Source organism: Lactuca virosa, chromosome 9, assembly GCF_052849685.1.
Source record: "Lactuca virosa cultivar CGN04683 chromosome 9, Lactuca_virosa_CGN04683_v6, whole genome shotgun sequence".
NCBI classification, from domain to species: domain Eukaryota; kingdom Viridiplantae; phylum Streptophyta; class Magnoliopsida; order Asterales; family Asteraceae; genus Lactuca; species Lactuca virosa.
This window is the reverse complement of record NC_136434.1, coordinates 128,638,868-128,654,771: the sequence shown is the minus strand read 5'-3', so window position 1 is coordinate 128,654,771 and position 15,904 is coordinate 128,638,868. Positions and strand designations below refer to the sequence as shown.

Genomic DNA, 15,904 nt, shown 5'->3' with positions numbered 1-15,904 from the left:
ATCTTTTCCATCTTCCTATGAGCATATGAAGCCTATTATGATGTATGAGAAAGATACCTTGAAGTATGCAGATGTTACTGGAAAATACTTATCCGAGGAGAAAAAACTCATCTCGTTATTGGTAAAAGAAATTTAGTTAATTATTGTTATTAGGAGTGTTGTTGGGGGATCTTTGAGGACGTTTTCTCGAGAAGGATCATATCTTATTATTGGTAAAAGAAATTTAGTGGTTTGAAAGGTTCAAAATGGGACCAGTTTCATTAAGGCATTCCATGTAACACATGGTGTGCATCTTAATAATGACCAACTATAAAACAATTAAACTTATTCTTGAAACCCAAGCTCAAGCATACAGATTAAAAAAATAAGAAAGTGTTCCATGTAAAATTATGTACATTCAACCTTACTTTTGCTCGCCATACCATTACCAGAAACCCATTTAGAATCCAAACCAAAGTCGAATATGTACATGAGAAAAGAAATCGAACAATTAGAAAGGTAAAAACAACGAACATTTTTAAGTGGATTAGTGGAGAAACGACCTCCGATCCATGAGTATATGGGGAAACTTACATAATCAACCAAGAAATTGATGTTGGCTTCTCTTCTTGGAAGTTTAGACGACCTACAATTTGTGAGTAATAAGAGAAAGAGTTCAAATGGCATAAAAAGTTTTCTTGTTACTTTTAAATTAACCATAAAAACTCTTTTAAGAACTAAGATTAAAGAACTCGCAAGGAAAAATAAAACTTAAAGTATAATAAATCGTATAAGCAAATCTCGGATGTTAGGATTAAACCCTTCAAATTGTTTGTGAGTAGAAGAATGTTTATAATTGCATAAGAGATGCAATACAAGATCAATCATGGAAACAATTTTCCTTCCTATATATTTGGATGTCGTATGTAGTTATCAATATAAAAAAAAGAAAATGGTGATTTAGTTAGTGATTTTTAGGATTTCAAATAAGAAAGGAGATTGAAATTTAAAAATCCGTTAAGTACATGTCTATTTTTTGCGTTGAAAGAGTAACACATGGCAAAGTATAAATACACAAAAAAAAAATTGATGTATCATATATTTTTTAATTAGAAGAGATAGATAAACAATAAAATAAAATAAAAATAGATAATATAATTTTACCAGGAAACTTTCCATGTTTCTAATTTTAACACTATATTTTTATTTTTTCTTAATTTTGTCACTAAAGTTTCAACAAACTTTTCATTTTTATAATTTTGCCTCTTTATTTTTACTTCTTCATATTTTTTGCTACTAAACATTCACTTTTACTTCTTTAAAATCCTTTTTCTTTATTCTTTTATAATTTTACCACTTTATTTTTACTTTTTTATAATTTTGTCACTAAAGTTTCAACAAACTGTTCCTCTTTAAAGTTTTGGTACTTTATTTTTACTAATTTTGCCACTAAAGTTTTAACAAACTTTTCCTCTTTATAATTTTGGTACTTTATTTTTACTTATTTATATTTTTGCCACTAAACTTTCACTCGTGCAACGCACGGGCCTTTTCCTAATTTGTATGAAATTGAAGTATTATTGTTGACGTTTTTAGTTATAAGAAAAAAAAATCATTTTAAAATAAGAATAAATAATTTTATATAATAACTTACCAAATATAATATCATTTTGATTATTTTTTCTTATCCTCTCTAATAAATAAAGGTTTTTTTTGCCATTTGTCAATCTCTCATGAGTTTTGACATTTGTCATTTTATGGTATTTTTGAAATAAATATCATCCACTTGTTAATTTCTCATTTGTTTCAATTTTTAAAATTAAAGTCATATATTTATATATGTAAAATATTAAATATAATATATATGAAATTAAATTGCAATGAATACATTTAAATTCATTTCTTATTTTAATGTTTTACATTAAAAAATATTTACTGCTTGCATTTTAATGTTTATTTTTTTTTAAATTAACCCGTATAATATACGGGTCTCACACCTAATTGTTTTTTATAATTTATTTGAACATTAATCTCTATTTCTATATTTAATAAAAGAATAATTTTTGTGTCCCTTGTTATCTCTTATCCTCATGTTATTAAAATTTAAATTACTTCTATACCATCTGCTCTTCACTTTTGAAATCTCTATTTTCGCCCCTTAAAATTCGTACCTTTTCATATATCTAAGATATTAATACAATCCATAAAACTTGGTAATTTCGATTCTCAAATTTTGAATGAGACTTCATATATATATATATATATTTAAGACTTCATATATATATATATATATATATATATATATATATATTTATATTTATCCTCTTCCATTCGTATTCTTTTGTTGATCGTTTCTTTAATCATTATAATCTTACAGGCAAAACTTCTATCTTCGTAAATTATTAAAATTTTACAAATTTTTGATTAATAATTACAATTTAAAATTATAAACGGTGTTAGTTTTTTTTTTCCATCGGTGGTTTCTAAAGCTAGTCAATTGATATTTGTATATTTTGACATTTTTTTTATTCCATCTACACGATACTTCTAAATTATTTACTAAATTCGAAAACAATTTTATGCGTCCAAACCAAAATATGTATCTACATATATCCGTGGGTCCTGCAAAATCGGTTGAGAAATGAGAAAGACACATTCTTCAACGATCACAACCGTCAACGTGCCACCCCCAAACAATCCTTATTCGTGAGCTTGCCGGAATATAGCTTTGCTACCGATTCCAATACCCATCGCAAGAATTAGCATTTACTTTCCATTTACGCAAAACCTTCGTCCCCAAATCTCCCATTCCTTTCCCCAATTCCCTGTGATTCAATGCACCCATGTCCAAGCAAACATTCACAGTATGTCTCTGTTTCAGACGACGTTTCAAGATCCCCCCCGCCGAACCTCCCACCGGAATCAAGTCCCTGTTCAATAAGTATTCAGCTAACGATTTCATGACCGCAGATCACCTCCAACGCTTCCTTATTGAGGTTCAGAAACAAGACAAAGCTACGATCGAGGAAGCTGAAGCAATTATTACGCAGAATTCCCCTTCTATCTTCCATCGCAAGGGTTTCAATCTCGAAGCCTTCTTCAAATACCTCTTCGGCGCTTCTAATCCCGTTTTATCTCCATCTGGTTCGGTAATCATACTTTAATTCAAATTTCATCATTTGTTTATGCACATTGCTAGATTATTGTTCGAATTTCTACGATTGAGCTGTTTTTCTCTCAATTGACTTTGAATATAGTCCTCAAACGCATTATTTTGTTTCTATTTTTTCCGTGATTCTCATGATGTGAGTCGATAATGATTCCTATGGAGGTTTTAGCTTCTCTTTTGATAAACGCTAACTTTTAATGCTGATAGATTACTTCCAACTCATAGATTCTCTGCTTAATTGAGTATCCCGAGTCCTCATAAATCAGAACTTTGTTATAGCAGTAACGTAGTTTCATTCTGTGCTTATGAATTTGCTTTAAAACCTAACCATCGAATGATTAGTAATTCTTTTCATAAAGAATCTATACACTCTAGAAATCTGCAAATACATAATCTGCTTAAGAACATAGTAGTTTATATGTAAAAGTATGGTATTCATTCTTTTACCCGAAAATCAATGCTCAAACATGCATTCCATACATCATTATACCATAAATCATCTTGTGATCCTCTGTGATCAACTTTCAAGTTTCATGGGAAAGATAGTTAGTTAATAAGCATATTTGATCATCTTTTTATCTCAGGCTCACCAAGATATGACAGCTCCATTGTCTCATTATTATATTTACACTGGCCACAACTCATATCTAACTGGGAATCAACTCAATAGTGACTGTAGTGATGTTCCCATCATTCAAGCTTTGGAGAGAGGTGTAAGAGTCATTGAGTTAGATATATGGCCTAATTCAACAAATGATGATGTGGATGTCCTTCATGGAGGGTAACAAACTAACAATATTTCTTTCTTATAATGTTGAATGTGAATGTATTATTTTCATTAATTGTTTTTGTTATGCTCTTTAGGACATTGACAACTCCTGTTGAACTTCGCACATGTTTAAAGTCTATTAAAAATCATGCATTTTCTGCATCCGAATACCCTGTTGTAATCACTTTGGAAGACCACCTTACCACAGATCTTCAAGCTAAAGTCGCAGAGGTAACTTTATCATTTTGTTGGAAAATAAAAATTAGAATTCAAGTGATGATGAATTGATGATGCTCTTGATTTCAATTTAATCTTTGTATGACTAAAAGTGTAGATGGTTCATGAAATATATGGAGACACATTGTTTACTCCTGAGAAAGAATGTTTAGAGGAATTCCCCTCACCAGAATCTCTTAAGAAAAGGTTTATTATATCTACTAAACCACCAAAAGAGTACCTTAAAGCTAAGGAAACTAAGCCAAAGGGAAATGAATCAAAGGAGAAGGATGCAGAAGCTTGGGGTGGTGAAATTGCAAGCTCTGATGATAAGGTACATTAATGTAAATTACTTTTTTTTTTCCAATTAAAGTTAATTATTAGGAAGGTAAAACCTAAAATATCTGTTTAACTAAACGGGTTGAAAATCTGAACCCAACCCAACAATAAACGAGTCAAAATCGGGTTGACCTGTTTATTTAATAAACATATTGACCGATTTGAATTTCAAAAAATAAATAAATAAAAAGTTACACCTATTTATATAAGTTACGTACTCCAATCATTATTCAAATAAAATTAGAAAAAGTTACAAACTCTAATAATTGTCCAAGTTTGAAAAAAGTACAACCACAAACACGAATTAAATGTTCAAACAAAATTAGAGATGTCTAACATTCGAAATATTAATATTTAATAAATATAATTCTTAAACGGGTTGACATCGGATTGGAAATTTCAACCCTAACCCAACCCTTTTAATTAAACGAGTTGAAAAAAGATGTAAATAAGATATACAGTGGCATGCTAGTTGACATAAGTGTAAATTAGTTACACACTGTCCCACTAGGTGGTTGACACAATAGTCTGCTAGGTGGCTGGCTGACATAAGATGTAAATCAAGTACACAGTAGTCTGCTAGGTGGCTGACATAAGATGTAAATCAATGGTCTGCCAGGTGGCTGACATAAGATGTAAATCAGATACAGAGTGGTCTGCTAGGTGGCTGACATAAGATGTAAATTAGATACATAGTGGTCTGCTAGGTGGCTAACATAAAACCAACCTTTGAACACCTTAAGGGGTATTATGGTAATTTGTCCTTGTTGAAAACTAACGTTGTACATCCTCCCAGGATGATTCAGATGATGATGATGATTCGGATGATGAAGATGATGATAATGCAGCTCCCGAATATAAAAGTTTGATAGCCATCCATGCTGGAAAAGGAAAAGGTGGTTTGGATGATTGGTTAAAAGTGGACCCCACTAAAGTACGTCGTCTTAGTTTAAGTGAACACGAGCTTGAAAAAGCAGCAAAAACTCATGGCCCACACATTGTCAGGTATTCCATCATTCGAAATTATAAAGTTATTATTATTATTGTGTAGTATAATAACAATAACATTTGGGTTGTTTTAGATTCACACAAAGAAATATTTTGAGGGTGTATCCTAAAGGAATACGATTCGACTCATCTAATTACAACCCATTGATCGGATGGATGCATGGAGCTCAGATGGTTGCATTCAATATGCAAGTTAGACTTTTATCATGAAATTGAAACTTTTTATTTTGGTTATATAAACTTTGAAGTATATTAATGTTTATGGTCCTTAATCCTTATAAGTTATAATATAATAACAGGGTTATGGAAGGTCATTATGGTTGATGCAAGGAATGTTTAGGGGTAATGGGGGATGCGGATATGTTAAAAAGCCTCAACTTTTGTTGAAGGCTGGTGATGAGGTTTTTGATCCAAGGGTGGATCTACCTGTTAAAATGAACTTAAAGGCAAGTCACTAATTAAAACAATATATCTATATTTTTTTTTTAAAAGTGCTTATTAGAATAGTGTTGATGTTTTACTTCAGATAACTCTTTACATGGGTGAAGGATGGTATTATGATTTTAAACAATCACATTTCGACGCATATTCTCCTCCCGATTTCTACGCTAGGGTAAACGAGATAATCCATCAATCTTTATATATTTTTTAATTCTATTTTAAATTTAAATATTTTTAGAAAAGATTTGGGGTACGTATATATTAATGTAGATTGGAATTGCGGGAATACCTGCGGATACGGAAATGAAAAAATCAAAAACAGTTGAGGACAGCTGGAATCCGACATGGAATGAAGAATTTGAGTTCACATTAAGAGTTCCGGATTTAGCTCTAATTCGGGTCGAAGTTCATGAATATGATATGTCAGAAAAAGATGATTTTGCTGGACAAACATGCATACCAGTTAGGGAGATTAGTAAAGGCATACGATCGGTTCCATTATACAGTCAAAAAGGTGATGTATATCAGACTGTAAAGCTGCTTATGCGGTTTGACCATTGACATAACTCACTTGAAATTTGGTGTATAAAATTAGTTGTAATGCATTTAACACCATTGATGTTATTGTAACATTTTTTTTTCGATGTTAAATGGTTGATAAGTTATAGGAATTAAATAATTAAGTTATCTAGCAAAGTAATCTGTTAAGATGTTGTAACATTACAAAGAGGTTTCTGTTTAATGTGTCGATGTTGAGAGTTTAATGATACAACGTACCTCATACAATGATACGTTGAATCCATGGAAGTGATTGTTGATTGTGGAGATAGATTGCTTATGGCGGTGTCAAGGGTGTTCATCCTATTTTATAGGGTAATTTTTTTTTATAAAAGATAATTAATTAAATAGTTGAAAGATTAATAATTAATAAGCAAGGGATTATAATAATATTTAGTATGATTTGTGGATTAGGGAAATAATCTTGATCTTGAATAGAAAATAAAGAAAGAGTGACTAAAAGTGTCAATTAGGTCAAACTTGTCATGTCTTGGGGACCATATAGCCAGAAAAGCTTAGTATTGGGTTCTAATTAACAACTTTTGGCAGATGTTACACGGCATGATGTCTAGATTCGATGGTGAGGTGACCTGAGAGATGATTTCAATATAGTTAGACATCCAATTCAAAGGTTTGGGGTCGGATTTCAATGCAGGTGTGGTGGAATCTTATAATGGTTTTATTTTGGAAACGGATATTTATGAAATGTCGTTCGTGGATATGCTTAGACCGTCTACAATACTTACAATGAATGGGCTAGTGGTCTACGTGGTCACGAACGTTGTCCGTACACACCATCCCGACCATTCGTAGTCTTGGGTGGTCTGTTCAACGAGCAACAACAACCAATGAATGTGAATTACTCCTTTGACCCGTTGACTAGCTGTTGATCGACTGAAAATTAAAAAAAAATAAAATAATAACATATAAACCTTGTTTGTATAAACACAACATTCACATAAACCTTTACATCCAAACCATTCATCTATTTTATACTCTCTAAAAAATCATATTTATGAATTTCTTTAAGAATTTTGATTTTGATGACGATGGGGAATTTATCTCAACTTTCTTCAATGTTGTGCAACACATAGACGAAGAAGAACATACAAATGTTACGCATTCAAGAGCGGTTGTCAATCGAGATTGTCAAGCCGCACATGACTTATTGGTACATGATTACTTTGCCGATAATTGTCTTTATAATGATGACTCGTTCGAACATCGTTTCCATCTAAATAATGTTATATTTTTACGTATTAGTCAAGGTTGTAGAAATCGCTATACGTTAGCTAGTCGGTGGACTGGAGATTAAGGATTAATCGGCTAGACGGGGATTAATCGGGGGCCATTAATTATTAAGAAAATTATTCAAAATTTTATAAATCTAACTTTAATCCTAAGAATATAAGTAAATAAGCATAAAAGTTTAATAATAACTTAATAAGTTTAACAAGCACAACAACTCATCCTCCAAAATAAACATAAAAGTTTAATAATAAGTTTAACAAACACACAATCATCATCCAACAAGTCAACGATAAGTTTAAATAGCTCAAAAATAAACACACATTTTCTTTTAATCTTCTCCGCATTTGGTTCAAAAGGGGCGTCCTGGCTCAAGGGTGTTGTTATGCCAGTCATTGCTATCTAGCCGAGTCACTGAAGTGCATGAAAATGGAGGGGGTCGTAGCGTTATAAAGATACAACTGGTCGGGGGCTAGTGTCACTTCCCTGATGAGCCCATGGCAGGGCGAAACCAGTTGGCATACGTAATCTGGGAAGGATAGTATCAGGGTTTTATGGGGGACCTCGGTATGTCGCACATGCAAGAAGTAATGTTGAACTTGCGTCTGTGGCAAGTGGTATCCGAGCCAATCGATGAAGGGACATGTTGATATGGTCGCACATTTTCATGGGGTCCGTACAAGTACGAACAAGCTGGTGGGTTGCCGCGAAGTAAAGGGCGAACTGCCGATGAATGCTCTGTCTCCCTTGAAGGAAGTATCGGGGGCGGGGGCGGGGCGGGGGGTCGCCACATGCCGAGGATTCTGACTTGAAGTACAAGGGCTGGGATCCAATGTTTCGGTGTACGATCGTATTTGGCATCTGAAGGAAGGCCATTTTGAAGGGACAAAAGTTCCTCTTCCATTACACGAGGACGTGTTGCACGGGCCGAATATCTCGTGATCGTGTTCACCAAGAAGATGAAGACCATGGCACTAGATTAGCTTAGATTGGGTTCAAAAGGGGGCGTCCTAGCTCAAGGGCGTTGTTATGCTAGTCGTTGATGTCTGGCCGAGTCGTTGAAGTGTGTGACAATGAAGGGGGACATAGCATTCTAGAGAAACAACTGGTCAGGGGCTAGTGTCGCTTCCATGATGAGCCCATGGCAGGGCAAAACCAGTTGGCATGTGTAATCTGGGAGGGCTGGTATCAGGGTTTTATGGGGGACCTCTATAACACCCTGTTTCAGATCGTTTCCATTCAAGGGTGGTGATCAAGGATTGGGTATTAGCAGACTTAGGATCCTTGAAGAAGTTAGTTTTGGGCTCATTTGGAGGTGGATGATGTATAATGGATGATCTGGGTATTCGGTTTGTGTTTTGAAGTTAAAGGGTATTTCGGTAATTTGTCAGCTCGGGGTTCTATGGGAGTGGATGTTTGTTTGGGATATGGTAAGGCGGGTACAAGTTGATTAAAGCATAGAGCTTCTCTTTACCTTTTCATGGATATATGGATCGTCAGAATCGGATGTGTATCGAAGAAGTTATGGCCTTCGGAATTTGTAGGGTTTGAAGTGAAGCCCGAGTACGGGGGGCGTACCTGGCGTGTACGCGGAGCGTACTGGAGCGAAGGGTGGTACGCGAGGCGTAGTTCAGGGTACGCATAGCATATTGCGAAGGTTGTATCGGGGGTGTGGAGCCTCGTACGCTGGGCGTACGAAAGGGTACGCGGGGTGTACGAGGGTTAGAGGAAAACCCTAATTTTAAGTGAATGTACCCTATATAAGGAGATTAAGTCCTTAGGGATGGCCTCCTTACCAGCCTCTAAGTCCCCAAAACCCTAGAAATCGTCCTTTAGCCTTCATGGTGGTATTTTGGGCTCATGGTGTCCATTTTTGGTGTGTTTGGTCCATTTCCAAGAAGATGGAGTTTGGTGCACGAAGAGCTAATGGATCTGGATTATGGGCTTCATTTCCAGCTTGTTTGAGGTAAAAAGCTATGAACTTAATCATTGATGTCTTAGAGCTAGCATGTATGAGTTTTTGGTTCATTTTGGTCCCAAGAATGAGGTCTAGTGGTTTGGTACCATTCCAGGAGCTATGAGTTTCCACTCTTGGTGTTTCTAAGGTTCTAGATGCATAAAGTTGTGTAACGCCCCATTTTCTGGTATGTGATTTAATCAAGTGGTTTTGATTTCCTTAAGAGGTACTCGACGAGTCAGTAGCCCGACTCGTCGAGTAGAGTCGGGGGTTGCACGCGATTTAAGTTGGCAACTCGACGAGTCCATACTCCGGACTCGGCGAGTCTGCCAGTCTGGATGAAACCCTAATTTCATGGGTTTGCACCCTATTTAAACACTTTATGCGCCCCAAGACCAGCCTCCCTCACCCACAAAGAGTCCCATACGAAACCCTAGCCGTCCTTAAGCATTTTTGGAGCATTTTCTCTCTTGTGAAGGTTTTTGGTGCATTTGGAGATTTAGGGGAAGAAGAGAGAAGAGAAGTATTCAAGGGAAGCAAGTAGATCCGGATTTCTGGTTGCATTTCAGTCCTCTTTGAGGTATCAAGCTCGAATCTTTACTTATTATCAATTAGATCTCTTGAGAAGTTTACTTTTGTGGATTTTGAGCCCTTTCTAGACTTTAAGGTCGAATTAAGTGTTAATATGATGAATGGACTTCAGATCTAAGCTTTCCAGAGCCTATTAAGCTCAAGGTTGCCACCTTTATTGAGCCAAGTTTCCATTCTAAGCTTAGATCCCTTCCTTTAGCTTGTTTTGGGCTCTTTAGCTTCATTTTAGCATGCATGCACGTAAAGTTAGAAACTTTACGTGAAAAACCAGCCCTAGGAGTCCAGATCTATGAATGGAATGCTCTGGATTCGAGCAAAATCGACTGAATAGTAATGGCATGCTAAGGACTCGGCGAGTCGCTCTTCTGACTCGGCGAGTTGAGTCGCGAGTCCCCGATATTTCCCTTTGAGAGTTTGCAAGTGGAATCAGTAAGTGGGAATTGGACTCAGTGAGTTGAGACGTAGATCTAGTAATGGAGGGACTCGGCGAGTCTGCGCCCTGACTCGGCGAGTCCAAGGCAATCTTCTTGCCTTAAGAACATACTCGACGAGTTGTTCATACAACTCGGCGAGTCAGTTGAAGATGGACTGGTTATTAGCATCGAAATGGAACTCGTCGAGCCTATGCTAAACTCGACGAGTAGTAGCGGGCAGAGAATTAGATATGAGAACAGGGACTCGACGAGTTGGCAGCCCAACTCGGCGAGTCAGGTCAACTGAGAGTTGACTTTGGCTAGAAGGTTGACTTTGACCAGGGGTAAAATAGTCATTTTACCCTGAGATTAGTTATATGTATCTGATTTAGTGTTTATGGGATTTGTAGCCGGGGAGTTCCGGAGCAGCAGTCAGACAGTTCAGATTTAGCACCTCAGCAGCCAGCATTACGAGGTGAGTTTCCTTCCAGTAGGAACGGGTCTACGGCCACAATGCGGACCCGTTTAGTTAGCAGTAGTTCCGGACTTCGGCCCGATGTAGTAGTTCAGTGTGCTTGATGTCTTTGTGATTCAAGCATGTCTTTGTGATTCAAGCATGTCTTTGTGTTATGTGTTCCGGACTTCGGTCCGATGCAGTATGCAGTATATGTGTTTATGCTAGTAGTTATGATTATGCTATGCTATGTTCAGCCAGTTTCCGGACTTCGGTCCGATGCAGAGGGCAAGGCCCTGGTTAGTTCCGGACTTCGGTCCGATGCAGTTTCCGGACTCCGGTCCGATACAGAGGGCAAGGCCCTGGTTAGTTCCGGACTTCGGTCCGATGCAGTTTCCGGACTCCGGTCCGATGCAGAGGGCAAGGCCCTGGTTAGTTCCGGACTTCGGTCCGATGCAGTTTCCGGACCTCGGTCCAATGTAGTGGGCAAGGCCCAGTAGTTGCTTTATATGCTATTGTATGGTATGTGGTAGATTGGGGGAGCTCACTAAGCTTTGTGCTTACAGTTTCAGTTTTTGGTTTCAGGTACTTCTGCTAGTAAGGGGAAGAGCTCGGGATGATGGCATGGCACACACCACAGCTTCAGTTTATCCTGGGAGTTTTATTCAAATATTTTGATATGTTTTGACATCAGTTGATTTGATAAACTTATTATGACATTTTGAGACACATGATCCATGGATTTATCTTTTAATATTTGATATGATGATTTAGTAAAGTTTTCAAACGAAAATTTTTGGGTTGTATTTTTGGGATGTTTCAAGTTGGTATCAGAGCCTTGGTTTGAGGGATTCAGGCGCACTCTCGGGTGTGACTGGACTCAAACTAAGGAAATGGTGAAAGATTTTCAAAAGAAAAATGTTTTCGAAAGAATTTTTGAAAAAGAAACTTAAAAAGAAAAGAGTTTTGAGAAAAGGAAAATGGTGTGGTGCATGCGATCAGCCGAGCTCAAGTAAGTACTCCCAAATTACCCATACAAGTTTATGTTATAATTATCAGTTCCAGTTTCAGTAGAACAGCATGCTAGAATAGGACTAAGGATCTAGGAGGATGCCTTATGTGCCTGTTATATGTGTTTCAGTTTCTTGAGAATTGCATGCTAGTATTGAGTAGACAGCAGTAGGATAGCCTGTTTAGGTTATGCCTGATAGTATGAGCTTAGCATTGTATGCTAGTATAGTTTCTCTTTATGAGGATAGAAGTGCTTGAGTAGTTTCCTGTGTCCGAATGCTGCTTGCTTCGTGCTTTGTAGGACTCGGAGTGATGGGAGTTAGCCATTAGGTGAATACGTCACGTCACATGTGATCAGGGTTGAATAATCTCAGAGTGATGGATTTGGCCTTATTGCGCAGCTCTTGTCTGAGTCTAACCGTTGTAGGGACGAGTCTTTTACTCGAAGTATTATCTGAGCCTCGTCACATGTGATGGTATTCAGGTGATGGCTAATTGGCATTACAAGGAGGCCTTCAGCAGCTGAGGACTGGATTGGGTGGAGTCAGAGATTTCCCTAGGGCAAGCCTAGGATGAGAGTAGCAGAGATCAGTAGCAGTAGAAGTGACTTGGTGGAGTCGAGGCAGTACTTGAGGAAAGTACGGATAGATGTGGAAGGTAGTATGGGCCCGTACTACTGAAAGCAGAGGATCCGTACTTGAATCGAGGAAGGCTGAGATGAGACAGGAAACTTGTATTAGTAGCGATCCCTCGAGATATATCAGTGTTTCTGACATTTGTCATGATGTGTTTTCAGAATGGTGGTTTTACGCCCTAGACCAGCAGTCGGCAGTTCAGGTGCCGGGGAGGGATCAGGATCAGGCTCGGGGGCCGAGCATTTGGACGAGCAGACTAGGGAGTTTCTCTCTTCAGAGATTACTCGCACCATACTTGAGCAGACTCCTGTGATCTTCGGTTCGATCAAGGAGGGTATTTTAGAGCTGATGGACGAGAGGTTGAGCACCTTCCGTGCTGAGGTGGCGACCATGATGGGGTCGCGCACACTCACCTTCAGGGAGTTCCGGGCTTGTGGAGCTCCAGATTACCATGGGGCGCGGGATCCCATTTCGAGTACCAGGTGGTTGGCGGATGTCGCCAATGCGTTCCGCACCAGCAGATGTCCCGAGGGGGACAAGGTCAGACTAGCATCCTGTCTTCTGAAGGACAGGGCACGAGATTGGTGGGAGGAGATCGGGCATGTCATCGGGGATGACGCAACGCTTGATGCGATGACTTGGGCTGATTTTACTACCAGGTTCAGAGCCGAGTTTGCACCGGTTATTGAGGTGCAGCAGTTAGCCAGGGAGTTTCAGGATCTTACCCAGACTACAGAGACAGTGGAGGAGATTACCGCCAAGTTCAGGGAGAGGGCTCTTCTCGTTCCTCAGTATGCAGCTGATGAGGAAATGAAGAAGGCCCGTTATCATGAGATGTTGCGGAGTGATATCCGCCAGTTTGTGAGCCGGTCCAGCTGTAAAAAGTTGGATGATATGATTGCGAGGGCTCGTGAGAGAGAGATTGATCTAGAGATGGAGAAGAAGAGGAAGCCATAGGCGGCATCTGGAACAGGGAGTTCGGGCAAGAAGCCCAAGGTATCAGATCACAGATCTAGAGGACAGCAGAGCCACGGTCGGTGTGGCAAGTGTGGGAGATTGCACGATGGGGTGTGCAAGGCAGGGAGTGCCGATTGCTACAAGTGCGGTCGGACTGGGCATATGAGCAAGGATTGTACAGCTACCACCACCACCACAACATCTGATCTGATTTGCTTCCATTGCAATCAGAGGGGACATAAAAAGTCCCAGTGTCCGAGTTTGGCAGCAGCAGGGAAGGTGTCAGCACCTGCCCCTGCAACATTGAGGATTACAGACGGCCGTCAGGGCCGGAGTGAGGCGCCAGTGGCGAAGAGTAGAGCTTTTCAGATGACAGCAGAGGAGGCCCGAGCGACTCCTGATGTGGTGACGGGTATGTATCTTCCTTACATCTCTTTATTGATATTGATTGTTTCTTATGATTGTATGTTTGTATATATAGGGTCGTTCCTAGTGAACGGAATTTCAGCTACAGTATTGTTTGATTCGGGGGCTACCCGATCATTTGTTTCGCTTGCGCTTAGCAAGAGGTTTAGCAGAGCTCCGGGGGAGCTGGATTGTCCACTCGAGGTGGAAATAGCGGACGACAGGACCGTCAGGGTCGCGAGAGTGCATAAGGGGTGTTCGCTTCGGTTATTCGATGAGCAGTTTTCAGTAGACTTGGTTCCTATTCCTCTGCGAGGGAACAAGGTTATAGTGGGTATGGATTGGCTGAGCCCCAATGGGGCGGTGATTGATTGTGAGCTGCAGTTAGTGAGGGTTCGCACTCCCAGTGGGGAAAAGTTAGTGATTCAGGGCGAGAGGCCACATCGCGGACCGATTCTGTGTTCAGCAGCGAGAGTGAGGCGCTACGTTCAGCAGGGTTGCGTAGGGTACATCGCCTATGTCATAGATGCCCGGGAGAAGGGTAAGGCGGCAGTTGACGATGTGCCAGTAGTACGAGAGTACCCGGACGTATTCCCAGAGGATTTGCCTAGAATACCTCCGGAGAGACAAGTTGAGTTTCGGATTGACCTGGTCCCGGGTGCGGCTCCGATAGCCAAAGCACCGTATCAGTTGGCTCCTCCAGAGATGCAGGAGTTGTCTACGCATCTGCGGGAGCTGCTAGACAAGGGTTTCATCAGGCTGAGTAGTTCACCATGAGGAGCCCCGATCTTGTTCGTGAGGAAGAAGGATGGGTCTCACCGTATGTGCATAGATTATCGGGAGCTGAACAAGGTGACGGTGAACAACCGTTACCCGCTCCCGAGGATAGATGATTTGTTTGACCAGCTTCAGGGAGCATCTTGGTTCTCCAAGATTGATCTACGGTCAGGATATCACCAGATGCGGGTCAGGGATGAGGATGTGCAGAAGACTGCTTTTAGGACCCGCTATGGTCATTATGAGTTTGTGGTGATGCCGTTCCGGCTCACCAACGCTCCAGCCGCGTTCATGGATCTCATGAACCGCGTATGCAGACCGATGCTGGATCGGTCTGTGATAGTGTTCATTGATGACATATTGGTTTATTCCAAGACTCAGGAGCAGCATGAGGAGCACCTGAGAGAGGTGCTAGAGACACTGAGGAAGGAGAGACTATTCGCGAAGTTCTCAAAGTGCGAGTTCTGGTTGCGCGAGGTGCAGTTCCTTGGTCACCTCGTCAACCAGAAGGGTATACTAGTGGATCCGGCCAAGATAGAGGCCGTGATGCAGTGGGAGGTCCCGAGGTCTCCAACTGAGATTCGGAGTTTCCTAGGACTGGCAGGGTATTACAGGAGATTCATCCAGGATTTCTCCAAGATAGCAGTTCCGCTCACCCGACTGACCAAGAAGTCGGTGGTGTTTCGCTGGGGGCCTGGGCAGCAGGCAGCATTTGAGACCCTCAGACAAAGATTGTGCGAGGCGCCAATCCTTACCCTGCCAGAGGGAGTAGAGGATTTTGTAGTTTACTGTGATGCTTCGATCACAGGTATGGGAGCAGTGTTGATGCAGCGAGGGCATGTGATAGCTTATGCCTCTAGACAGTTGAAGCCTCACGAGGCTAACTATCCGACGCACGATTTAGAGCTGGGGGCAGTGGTGTTTGCCCTCAAGATTTGGAGACATTACCTCTATGGGGTCCGCTGTACCATTTACAC

At 39.8% G+C, this 15,904-nt stretch overlaps 1 protein-coding gene across 2 annotated transcripts; it reads left to right on the top strand.

Moving 5' to 3' along the window:
* Positions 1-2,591: 2,591 nt before the first annotated feature.
* LOC145137097 (phosphoinositide phospholipase C 2-like) lies at positions 2,592-6,551 on the top strand. 2 transcript variants are annotated; one of them, XM_079071238.1, is made up of 9 exons: positions 2,592-3,128; positions 3,733-3,929; positions 4,013-4,148; positions 4,252-4,467; positions 5,269-5,477; positions 5,555-5,672; positions 5,780-5,926; positions 6,007-6,093; positions 6,192-6,551. In XM_079071238.1, exons 1-9 carry the CDS (start codon positions 2,823-2,825, stop codon positions 6,480-6,482), a joined length of 1,707 nt encoding a protein of 568 aa, XP_078927364.1. In that variant the 5' UTR covers positions 2,592-2,822; the 3' UTR covers positions 6,483-6,551. The 2 variants fall into 2 exon arrangements, with proteins under 2 accessions (XP_078927364.1, XP_078927365.1); XM_079071239.1 differs by having other exon boundaries at positions 3,046-3,123.
* Positions 6,552-15,904: the final 9,353 nt, after the last annotated feature.

Bases quoted from the DNA above. Each gene is read 5' to 3' on its own strand.
- LOC145137097 (XM_079071238.1), top strand. From the start codon at position 2,823: ATGTCCAAGCAAACATTCACAGTATGTCTCTGTTTCAGACGACGTTTC. The intron at 3,930-4,012 runs GTAACAAACTAA...TATGCTCTTTAG, and splicing joins GTGGATGTCCTTCATGGAGG to GACATTGACAACTCCTGTTG. The intron at 6,094-6,191 runs GTAAACGAGATA...ATATTAATGTAG, and splicing joins CTCCCGATTTCTACGCTAGG to ATTGGAATTGCGGGAATACC.